We start from the raw sequence: 11,647 nt of genomic DNA, 5'->3' as shown, positions 1-11,647 counted from the left end.
ACTGAAGAGAGCACAACAGTCGACGAATCTTCTAGCACTTCAGCTGTTACAACACCGTCATCATCAACTGAAGAGACCACAACAGTCGACGAAGCTTCCAGCACTTCAGACGCTACAACATCCCTATCTACTGAAGGAAGCACAACAGTCGACGGATCTTCCAGCACTTCAGCTGTTACAACACCGTCATCATCAACTAAAGAGAGCACAACAGTCGACGGATCTTCCAGCACTTCAGATGTTACAACATCCCTTTCTACTGAAGAGAGCACAACAGTCGACGAATCTTCTAGCACTTCAGATGGTACAACACCGTCATCATCAACTGAAGAGAGCACAACAGTCGACGAATCTTCTAGCACTTCAGCTGTTACAACACCGTCATCATCAACTGAAGAGACCACAACAGTCGACGAATCTTCCAGCACTTCAGATGCTACAACACTATTTCTACTGAAGAGAGCACAACAGTCGACGAATCTTCTAGCACTTCAGATGTTACAACACCATCATCATCAACTGAAGAGAGCACAACAGTCGACGAATCTTCCAGCACTTCAGATGTTACAACACCATCATCATCAACTGAAGAGAGCACAACAGTCGACGAATCTTCTAGCACTTCAGCTGTTACAACACCGTCATCATCAACTGAAGAGACCACAACAGTCGACGAAGCTTCTAGCACTTCAGCTGTTACAACACCGTCATCATCAACTGAAGAGACCACAACAGTCGACGAAGCTTCCAGCCCTTCAGACGCTACAACAGCCCTATCTACTGAAGGAAGCACAACAGTCGACGGATCTTCCAGCACTTCAGATGCTACAACACCATCATCATCAACTGAAGAGAGCACAACAGTCGACGAATCTTCTAGCACTTCAGCTGTTACAACACCGTCATCATCAACTGAAGAGACCACAACAGTCGACGAATCTTCCAGCACTTCAGATGCTACAACATCCCTATCTACTGAAGAAAGCACAACAGTCGACGGATCTTCCAGCACTTCAGATGCTACAACATCCCTTTCTACTGAAGAGAGCACAACAGTCGACGAATCTTCTAGCACTTCAGATGTTACAACACCATCATCATCAACTGAAGAGAGCACAACAGTCGACGAATCTTCTAGCACTTCAGATGTTACAACACCATCATCATCAACTGAAGAGAGCACAACAGTCGACGAATCTTCTAGCACTTCAGCTGTTACAACACCGTCATCATCAACTGAAGAGACCACAACAGTCGACGAAGCTTCCAGCACTTCAGACGCTACAACATCCCTATCTACTGAAGGAAGCACAACAGTCGACGGATCTTCCAGCACTTCAGATGCTACAACATCCCTTTCTACTGAAGAGAGCACAACAGTCGACGAATCTTCTAGCACTTCAGATGTTACAACACCATCATCATCAACTGAAGAGAGCACAACAGTCGACGAATCTTCTAGCACTTCAGCTGTTACAACACCGTCATCATCAACTGAAGAGAGCACAACAGTCGACGAATCTTCCAGCACTTCAGATGCTACAACACCGTCATCATCAACTGAAGAGAGCACAACAGTCGACGAATCTTCCAGCACTTCAGATGCTACAACACCATCATCATTAACTGAAGAGAGCACAACAGTCGACGGATCTTCTAGCACTTCAGATGTTACAACACCATCATCATTAACTGAAGAGAGCACAACAGTCGACGATTCTTCTAGCATTTCAGATGTTACAACACCATCATCATCAACTGAAGAGAGCACAACAGTCGACGAATCTTCTAGCACTTCAGCTGTTACAACACCATCATCATCAACTGAAGAGAGCACAACAGTCGACGAATCTTCTAGCACTTCAGATGTTACAACACCATCATCATCAACTGAAGAGAGCACAACAGTCGACGGATCTTCTAGCACTTCAGATGTTACAACTCCATCATCATCAACTGAAGAGAGCACAACAGTCGACGGATCTTCCAGCACTTCAGATGCTACAACATCCCTTTCTACTGAAGAGAGCACAACAGTCGACGAATCTTCTAGCACTTCAGATGTTACAACACCGTCATCATCAACTGAAGAGAGCACAACAGTCGACGATATAAATCTGTGTTGCACGGCACAGATTGTGATATATTAGTGCATTTGACAGTGCTAAGTAAATAGTACCATGTACGGATGAAGATATAAGCAGCCTTTCTTCCGTTATGATCTTCGGGTTGCGAAGTTACCAAATTTCTCGATATTTCGCAATGTTAATGTTTTTAACAGCAGTCAATTTTATAATTTTTAATTTGTTAGTTTTAATTTAATTAGTTTAATCATTTTAGTTAAGTATAAAATATAAATCTCCTTTTTTTCTGACGTTATCGGTTTAATTGACGTCTTCTTTAAAGTACCGTAACCAGCTTAATCTTATACTTAGCTCCAAAACTACTTATGAATATAATTCATACAAATTTCGGAAACATTCACGACCATCGATTCCATCGGATTATAATTATACAGTCGATAGTCTCTAAATTGCGGTGTCTATACGAAAAGGATATAGGAATTCTGCGCAGATTAACTGAAATTAACTTTTTATCCAGTTTATTTATTTATTTTCATTTTATTTGATTCCAGAATTATGTTAGGTCCATTTACAAGGTAATTAAACCCTATAGTCATTTGGATTGAACTCCTCTTTCGTGGAGCACAAAAATGGATAAATTGGATTCATACCAGTTCTACAGTGAGAACCTGGATAAGCGCCCGAACGGTATATGGGCTTGTAGCAGAATAGGCGACGGGCGTAATTACAAGTGAATAGCACATTAATGCCATATGCGGTTTCGTAGAGAGATGCAGCACAGCCAACGCGATTATTGCGATCCATAACCATTTTGCCAAAATGTAAAATTAATTTGCTGAAGAGAATAGAGAAGAAATAGTCAAAAATAAGAATAAATATTAAAACAAAATATATTTCTTCATTTTACTTACAATTGCGGGGGATGATACGAATCGATTTCGGCCTGTGTACAATCGTGATACTGCTCATACCAATTAACCCTTATATGCTCCTTAATTTCATTGAAAATATTCGAACGATTGAATTTAGATTTGGTATTGAATAGCCAACCGATATTTTGATCCAGCGTATTGTAGCGTGCAGTGGTGAAGCATTTCTGATCCTCATAAATGATACCACATTGCTTTACATTAAATTCCGCAAAGTACGCAAGCTCGTCGTCCCATTCTAGGGTGGCCATGGCTGCAGCCGGCTCGAAAGTTAAACCCTTCGCTATCTCGTTGCGATATTTATTGTGTTCACCTAGGAAGAGTTTTTTAAATTCTTCAGTCATTGGCAGCATTTCGGCATTTGCTGGGCAGCGCTCATCGAAAGCCTGTGAAGAAAAATGATGTGAACATCTTTAATATATAAACATAAATTAAAAAGTATGTTCATACTCACTCCGGTATGATTGCAAGCCAAAACATGCTTTTCTCTGCGTCCACTGCACATATAGGCCGGACTACAGTAGTCTACATCACTGAGGCCGGCGTCGACAACTGCTGCCACGCCTAGTAGCGCCAAAACTCCCAAGTATTTTAATAGCATTTTACTTCCAGGTCAACACAAACTCTTTGCTTCACTCGTGCTGTGACTATGTCGATGCCAAATCTAGTGGGCGCTTTATATACAATTAGTATTCGTTACCCCACTAGCTGTTTCGGAGGAAAATCCCCGACACCTGCTTATTCTTACTTAGTATTCCGTTGGCAAATAGATAACAGCGACATTTTCGCTTCACTTTTAATGGCGCTTATCTTTAAACAATCCAATATTTTACTTTGTTTACAAAACACACTCTGACGCATAGAGGAGTGAAAGATTTAAACAGATGTTTCCTTCTAAGAAATTAACTAACAACTGATAACACAAATATTTTCGTTTGCGTTTTGCTGCATTCGTGAATAAGTATATTCTATCTATGATAAACTTGAATTCGAGCACTTTTAATAATGGGTGATCCAAGTAAAGCTTGTTTTGACAGATCAACCGTGAGTCGTGTCACGCTGTGATGTTATTTTAGTACACCAAATCACTATTTGCAATGCCACCATCCATCTAGACATCTTGAATTCATTATTGGATAATACTCGACCAAATAGACCAAGTCCAGCAGGCTTTGAAGAAAATATAGCAGCCATAGCCGAGCCGTTCGCAGCAACTCGAACTGACGTATGGAATGACTTGGAGCATTTTACGTCGATATCTTAAATTGAAACCGTTCAAATTATAGGTTGTAAAGGAATTGAAGCCGCTCGTCCTTCTCAAGCGACTCCAAGAAGACCCGACGTTTTCGAGCCAAATATTGTTCTTCGATGAGGCCCATTTCTGACTCAATGGCTACGTAAACAAGCAAAATTGGCACATTGAGGACGAAAAATAAACTTAAGAGATTCAACAGCTGCCATTTCATCCAAAAGAAACAACTGTTTGGTGTGGTTTGTAGGACGGTGGAATCATCAGTCCATATTTCTTCAAAAATGATGCCAGTGAAAAAGTAATCGCCAATGGCGACCGTTATCGCACCATAATAACCGACTACTATATGTCATGCCTTAATTGAATCTCGTGATCTCGGCGTTATTTGGTTAGAATGAGACGGTGCCACTTTGCACACATCGCATCAATCAATGGACTTATTGAGGGAACACTTCGGTGAGCAGATAACTTCACGTGTTGGGCCGGTCGATTGGCCGTCAAGATCGTGTGATTTCACACCGTTTGACTTTTTACTGTGGGGATATGTAAAGTCTAAAGTTAATGCGGACATCCCCGCTTCGATTCGAATCTAACGCACAGCTAGCCGTAAGCTTTGAAACCATCGGTTTTGCTAAAAATTGCACATATTCTGATGAGATTGTATACCAACTTTTTAATGTTACAGGACTTGCGATATTAGAAAAGGAATACCAAATCGGCAGCTCGATTGTATACGAACTTTCGAGCTGCGGACAGTTCGATAATCTCCCCGAATGCAAGGAAAATTCTGTTGTAAACTGATACCTGCCACCCAACCTTCAGAAACTTGTAAAGCAATCAATTCATTCATAAAGTGCCGTTACTATCGAAATCGGATATTAATGCAATTTTACAAGATAACACTTTATCTAGACTACGAATTTTTAGAATCCCTTTATTCAACACGGTATTTAGTTCTTATTGTTTATCAATATGTTCTTAGGACTAAAGAAACAGTTGTTTAAAACTTAGGCAACCCAATGATCTGATCGCCATAAAAACAGCTGTGTTTGTTTTTTGTTAGGACAGCGATCCCTAATATTTCTGTTTAGTACTTAAGATTTTGTATATCGGAAAATGTTGATCTATTGGTACTAATTTTACCATGTTATGAGAGTGTAAAATGACTATATCATCAGAATGGTTACAGTTCCGTCTGCCAGCTGGTCATAACAAGAGGATGAGACTACATTTGCGCAGACGTTTGGAATATATAGCATATACGTATATAGATAAAGACAGCGTAGGTGCACTCTTTACAAGTTTATTAAAACCACCATGCTCTTATTGGCATCATATCTGCAGCAATTATTTTAGTATTTGTTTGTTGTAGTATACTAGCATTTTCTAGAGTTTTTGGTTCGTCACAGCTGTCTCTTGCTTCAGTGATCTACCTTTATCGGTCGGTACAAGAGACTTGAACAATATTTTGATAATTAATAAGTCTTATTCTATTATATCTTGAAATATAATTATAAACCGATATTATCAGATTAAAATAACAAAATACTAATTAATTGCTTTGTAACTGTTTATGTGAAATAAATAAGGTGTATGACCTTTGTAGTATGAGTATCTAAATATGTGAAAAGCGAAAGTATGCTAAAGTAAGCAATTTCATATTGTTGGGTGAATGCTTAAAATAACTTTAGCTTGTGCGTTTATTTTTTCAGTGAACTTGCGATGCATTGGGCTTCTTAAGGTTATAAGTGCTTGAGGGTTATCACTTCCAGTAGAATTAAAATGATTAGTCATTCAATTCGATGAATTAGTCCGACTGCATTTGGTTTTATCAGTCAAGTTACGCAAGCTTTCTAATTAATATAAATATTATTGCTATTGAAATATAAATATTATTCTTATTAAAACAACGGTCTGCTTGATGTAGCATCACTGAGCATAACTGAGTTCCACTAGTTTTATCTTTTTACAGACTTGAACTAATCAACCGGACAAATTACGATGGGTATTTATATAAGTTCTAAAAGCTATACACTGCCCACTATCGGTTTTATTGTCGTAACATACTCGTATTACAAGGAAAATGCTACCAACAAGCCTTCTGATATCAGTTAAGGTGGGTTAAGAGGGTTTATATCCACTTGTCAGTCAGAAAACTTGTTTTATGTGAAGTTTTTTTTGAAGACTCATATTACTAAATTCATAAATAAAAGTCTTACATTTACAGAATTTAAGTTCTTTAATAACTTTAATAATCTACGATTCTTTTGAAAAAAAAAAAAATGTATTTTCTTAATCCAGTGGCCGATCTCCAGGAGGTTCTTCGAAAAAAAGACTTTGACGGTGATAAAATGTTTATGCGTAAAACTATCTGAACTCCAAAAACTAAAAGAAATTTTTATTCATTTATTTCTTTCTTTTCCTTTGATCATTGCCTTACAAATAGTATATCTAAGAAATTAGTTGAAATTTTTTTTGATTCGATATCGATTTAAAGTTGGAGATACACTCATACCTCTAAAATGTATGCTCAATTATACAATGTTACAAAAAAGTACTCGGAAATTGTAAATAAAACGCAAAATATTTAATTATTCATCAATATTTATTTTGTCATCTTCATAGTAATCATAACGAGATGTAATACATTCATGCCAACAATATTTTCAGTCCTCGAAACACTTTTCATAAGTACTATTTGGGATGGCCTTCAGCTCCTTCAGCGAATTTTGTTTTTTCTCTTCGATCGACTGAAGACGGGTTCCACGGAGCGGCAATTTCAGTTTGGGTAACGAGAAAAAATCAAATCTGGTGAATACGGTGGTTGATCAATGGTATTCATTGCGTTTTTGGCTTTAAATTCGGTCACAATTGTACTCTTTCTGAAAAAAATTCAGCAAGAACGCCTTTCATATGTAAAATAGCTACCAAAATCATTCGAACGAACTCGCGAAAGATGTTGAGCTCTCTAGCCATCTCTCTAACACTTGCCTGACGATTTTCAAGCATTATATCCTTCACTTTTTAAATATTTTTATCAGTTGGAGAGGTCGAAGGTCGCTCAGAACGAGGTATGTCTTCAACGATCTCTGGACCGACTTTGAAGGCTATGTACCACTCGTAGGCTTGAATCATCGTATTCCTTTTCCAAGGTTCGCAATGATTCCCCACACGAAACTTGGTTAGAAATACAAAATTTGTAACAAATTCTTTGTTCGATATGTTTATCCATTGTGAAAATAGCAACTCACTATTGCGGTGCACCTACTTAAGCAGCTGCTGAAAAACAAGTGATATTCTTGAAAAATAAACGGGGGGGAAAAGAATTTGAATTGGTTTTATGCCGTTAGCAATATAAATGCGCACTCTGTGACACTTTACACTACCATCTTGGTTCTAGTATGATGTCTTTGTGGTATTTGCTGTAATACAATACTAGCATAGCAACATTATAAATTTTATTAGTCTACATTAGTAAACCTAAATTAACAATATTTATCGGGACCGAATATCAGAGCTACAAAATTTTACTTAAAAAATCTTAATATTATTGGTAAATCGATGAAGACCTTAGTCATAACTTTCAAGACAAGACATTTATCTTAAAAGATACGTAGTCTTCACTGTACGAACGTCAGTTGAACTTCTACTTAACCAAACTTCCTCCTGATATTCATATAACAAACGCATGCATTCAGGATTATAGCCCACTTTAAATCTATCTATCTTATGGTCTATTCTCATGCAAATGTGTGGTTTCCTGTACTAAAGGTAGACGAGATTGATGTCAAGGCTGAAAAGCATTTCTAAACAGCCTTTGGATATTGGATGGAAACACAACAAAAGTTAAACTAATTCATTATAATATTATGTGTAAAACTATAAATTCAATTAATTACAACTTAAAAATGATTGTATGTACAAAAATAAGTAAAAAAAAATAATAATTACTTAAATTTAATTTATAAAATTGCTATCCAGCTCATTGCCATTATCCTCCTCCACACTCTCCTCACTGCTATAATCGTAAACCGCATCCTTCCAGTCGCACAGCGAAGGATATTTCTCGCTTATTTTATAAATACACTTGCTCGCCGCAAGTCCACTTTGATAGACGGGTTCTCCTAGTATATTTGTATAGTCATAATTGCATGTCATTAGCAATTTCATATAATTAATATCACTTGGATCGCGATAGCGTATAGCAGCACAGCCCACGCGATGCGCGCGATCAGCCACCAGCATGGTGAAGTGACCGATTTTTTTGCTGAAAAATAAGTTATTAGAAATTAAATGTTATTTTAGAATTATGTTACACCTAGAGTACGATAGATGTATAAACAGTAAACATTTGTATAGTATTGAATGAAATTAAATTGCTTTTAATGAGACCTCTGAAGTAAAAATACGACAACTGTGTAAGTCAAAAGAGATGAGGTCGGTAACTTACGATATGTGGTCTGAGTCTATTCTAATGAAATTATGGAATACTTCACTTAGATTTTGAATCAGAATAGTTAAATGCAACTCGTAATATGTTTGTGTATCTAAGTTTAACGAACAATTTTTTGCTATATATTTTTGCAAAAACTGCAGGTATCTCCGCCATAATTGTACTATAATCTCTGACAAATATTTTGGATTTTCGACTTCTGCGTCTCAAAGTCACGTACATTAAAACAAATCCGAAAAAAATCCAAAATAAATAATTTTCTATTGAATCTTGGAGAGGTTAGCAGATGGACAGACATCGCAAGATTGAGTTTTGATATGTTCGCTTGCAGCTCTGAGTGAGCGATAGCGCCAAACAACAAAAGTTATGTTCTTGTCGTAGAGAGCGAACCTTAACTGGAATATTGGCACATTTTCTTGACATTTCGTCCGATCGATTTCAAGTTTGTGGTCTCAAAGTGATTCTATCTCTGTTATTTTTGCTACAGTGGAGAAGCAATGAATTTAATCTTTGATACAACATTGTTTCCTGATGATAAAAAAAAACAGCGCTGATGGTTTTTTCTTAAGCGGTTTCATGGGTTTACGGGTTTAAAAAAATCGAATTTTTTATTGTCTTATTAAATTCTGCAACACCTCTAAAATATTGTGTTAAATTGTCAAGTTGATCCGAGTAATAATTTCGGTTATACAGTCTTGAGAACTTATGCGCTCGAAGCTCGTTTTTCTCGAAACTGTGATTTTAATGTCGATTGGCAAAGATTTTTCGAGAACTAATCCACCGATCTTCAAAAAATTTTACAAAGGCCTTTGAGATACAATTCTTAAAGACCGGGATGAAGCATTTTTTTCGATTACAACTATTTAAAAAAATGTCGCGGAATTTTCCCTGAAATTTTAAAATTTTTGTAAAATGTCTGCCAAAAATCCAATTTAAAATTTTTTTCCTTTGTACAAGTTCCTTTGTAAGTTCACTTAAGATGATCCTGGAAGGAGTCCTGCCAACGCGGGCTCATTGGAAATGGCGTCCCAATGACCGAGTATAAAATACTTTTTCCATAAATTTCAGTATTTATTTGCTAATAGTGTAAGTTAGTAACAATAAAAAATTCGAATAAAATATTTAATTTTTATATAAAAAAAAAAAAATTTTAAAAGTTTTTTTAACCGAGGAAGCCCATGTAACCCCTTAAAGTCAAACGAGAGTATCATCTCAAAGCGTGACAAAAACTCATAAAATAGTATTTGGTGACAAAAATATAGGCATCGCATAGGTCCTATAGTTCACTAATTTTTATAAATTAAAAAGCTCTGTGCGCGATGGTTGCCGAGTGTTTGAATATCAAAGAAAGAGAGAAGACGGTCTGTCTCAATGGATCTAACACGATAGGAACGGGGCCGAAATGTGGCAATGTTGATCCACAGAATATAGCAATACATACTGTTGATTTTTTGATACTTGGTTAAAGTTGTCCAAGTCGTTTGAAAAAAACGCGAAGGATGACAGGATTTTATTATTATTATTTTGGGATGCACATGAAATTATTTTCATTGGCTCCGTCGAACACGGTAAAACAATTGGAAGTCGAGATCAGAGTTAGGCTTTGGGTGATCACAACTATTCTGTTTTAAGCCAATATTAAGAAAGATAAAAACGTAGCTTGAAGCTTAACATGACGTTAATATTTAAATTTTATTTTTTTTTTAAATACTTAGTCAACTTTTCAAACTTCCTAACTAACCTAATCGGTAACTCAACGCACAATCATACTCACCCTTCCGGATGGGGTCTGTACTGATCAATGAATGATTGATTGGCAAGTCGATACTCCCGAAACCAATCCAAAATAAACGATTTAAAACGCTTCGCATGCGATTTAAATTCACGACCGATCCAAAAGTAACCAATATTCTGACCGCTGAACTGATAACGCGGCGTATTGCGACACTGATCGTGCGCAAATTGACAGCGTTTCACATGCAACGAAGCCATATATTCAAGTTCATCGTCCCACTTGAGCATTGGCATGTGCGCGGCGGCGCGATAACCCTCCAGCTGGCCGGAGGCAATACGCTCACGGGCGAGATTATGCATATCCAAAATAAACTGGCGCCGCCGTTGGCTCATATACAACAAATGCGGTTCGGCGCCACAAGCGGGCGCAAAAGCGCCATCGTTATTGCAACCAATGTGCGGCACTTGCAACACATGACTGCCATTGTAGAGCTCACAAAGTGATGGCGTGCAATAGGCGTTGCTGGATATGTCGTCAGATGCGGTTGCGGTGTTTGTAGGCGCATTTGGCGTATTGTTGTTGGTTGTGTAAGTGCTGCTGGCGCTCGTGGCATTACTGTCAACGCTGGATTGGCTTGTGGCAGTGTTGGGATTTGTCGGTGATTCGGTTGTAAGGCCACTATGCAACTCTACACCAGCAATTGTTGTCGCTGGTATGGGTATAGCTCTTGTTGTTGCAGCTGCTTCCTCTGTGGTTGCCAGTGCTGTGTCCGTCTTTGCTATCTGTACTAGCGAAAGCTCCGCGATTAGGAGCGTTAAGCACGCGCGCAACAAAAGTTTATGAAACATTTTCGTAAAAAATGTTTTGAACTTTTCTTTAAAATTATTTCTTTATTATACTAAATTTCGTTCCGTTCTAAGCCGCCAATGAAACGCGACTGATGGAGTTTCATTGATTTCATAGTATTTTTAGTAAGATTAAATCGCCAACAGCTGACGGATGGCGATGGCAGCGGCGAGTGAGTGTGGTCAGCAGCATTTGAATAAAGCAAAGATGCTGTTAATACTATTAACCGTTTGCTGTTGTGGTTGTTGCTGTTTCATGCGCGACGGTCTCATCATCGTTGTTCAACAGACGTTTGATTGCGGCTGCGATTGGCAGCGGGCGCGTATCATATAGCTCATTAAAGTTATT

General features: G+C 37.8%; 3 protein-coding genes across 4 annotated transcripts in view; 1 reads left to right on the top strand and 2 right to left on the bottom strand.

Annotated features, from left to right (window-relative positions):
• The window catches only part of LOC126759297 (serine-rich adhesin for platelets-like), a 3,242-nt gene extending 1,092 nt beyond the window's left edge, over positions 1-2,150 (top strand). Inside the window, 2 exon segments of the mRNA XM_050474034.1 lie at positions 1-408; positions 462-2,150. Of these exon segments, the coding sequence (XP_050329991.1) occupies positions 1-408; positions 462-2,150 (2,097 nt within the window).
• A 435-nt stretch (positions 2,151-2,585) lies between these two features.
• On the bottom strand, positions 2,586-3,852 carry LOC126758788 (antigen 5 like allergen Cul n 1-like). The gene is made up of 3 exons (XM_050473168.1): positions 3,468-3,852; positions 2,996-3,399; positions 2,586-2,919 (listed from the first exon to the last, which is right to left on the bottom strand). The coding sequence occupies exons 1-3, from the start codon at positions 3,612-3,614 to the stop codon at positions 2,664-2,666; spliced, it is 807 nt and encodes a 268-aa protein (XP_050329125.1). The 5' UTR covers positions 3,615-3,852; the 3' UTR covers positions 2,586-2,663.
• A 2,999-nt stretch (positions 3,853-6,851) lies between these two features.
• Positions 6,852-11,440, bottom strand: LOC126758818 (antigen 5 like allergen Cul n 1). Of its 2 annotated transcripts, XR_007666900.1 has the most exons (3): positions 10,493-11,440; positions 7,194-8,532; positions 6,852-7,147 (listed from the first exon to the last, which is right to left on the bottom strand). XR_007666900.1 is itself a non-coding variant. In XM_050473198.1 (2 exons), the coding sequence occupies exons 1-2, from the start codon at positions 11,299-11,301 to the stop codon at positions 8,223-8,225; spliced, it is 1,119 nt and encodes a 372-aa protein (XP_050329155.1). In that variant the 5' UTR covers positions 11,302-11,440; the 3' UTR covers positions 6,852-8,222. The 2 variants fall into 2 exon arrangements, 1 of the variants encoding a protein (XP_050329155.1); XM_050473198.1 differs by having other exon boundaries at positions 6,852-8,532.
• Positions 11,441-11,647: the final 207 nt, after the last annotated feature.

This window comes from Bactrocera neohumeralis, chromosome 5 (genome assembly GCF_024586455.1).
Source record: "Bactrocera neohumeralis isolate Rockhampton chromosome 5, APGP_CSIRO_Bneo_wtdbg2-racon-allhic-juicebox.fasta_v2, whole genome shotgun sequence".
NCBI lineage: Eukaryota > Metazoa > Arthropoda > Insecta > Diptera > Tephritidae > Bactrocera > Bactrocera neohumeralis.
This window is presented reverse-complemented; position numbering and strand designations above follow the sequence as displayed.

What these genes read in the sequence shown, in the direction of transcription:
- LOC126758788 (XM_050473168.1), bottom strand. Translation starts at nt 3,614, where the DNA reads ATGCTATTAAAATACTTGGGAGTTTTGGCGCTACTAGGCGTGGCAGCA. An exon ending in TGGCTTGCAATCATACCGGA is followed by an intron (nt 3,400 to 3,467) that starts GTGAGTATGAAC and finishes TTTTCTTCACAG; the next exon opens with GCTTTCGATGAGCGCTGCCC. An exon ending in TCGTATCATCCCCCGCAATT is followed by an intron (nt 2,920 to 2,995) that starts GTAAGTAAAATG and finishes TATTCTCTTCAG; the next exon opens with CAAATTAATTTTACATTTTG.
- LOC126758818 (XM_050473198.1), bottom strand. Translation starts at nt 11,301, where the DNA reads ATGTTTCATAAACTTTTGTTGCGCGCGTGCTTAACGCTCCTAATCGCG. An exon ending in TACAGACCCCATCCGGAAGG is followed by an intron (nt 8,533 to 10,492) that starts GTGAGTATGATT and finishes CTTATTTTTCAG; the next exon opens with CAAAAAAATCGGTCACTTCA.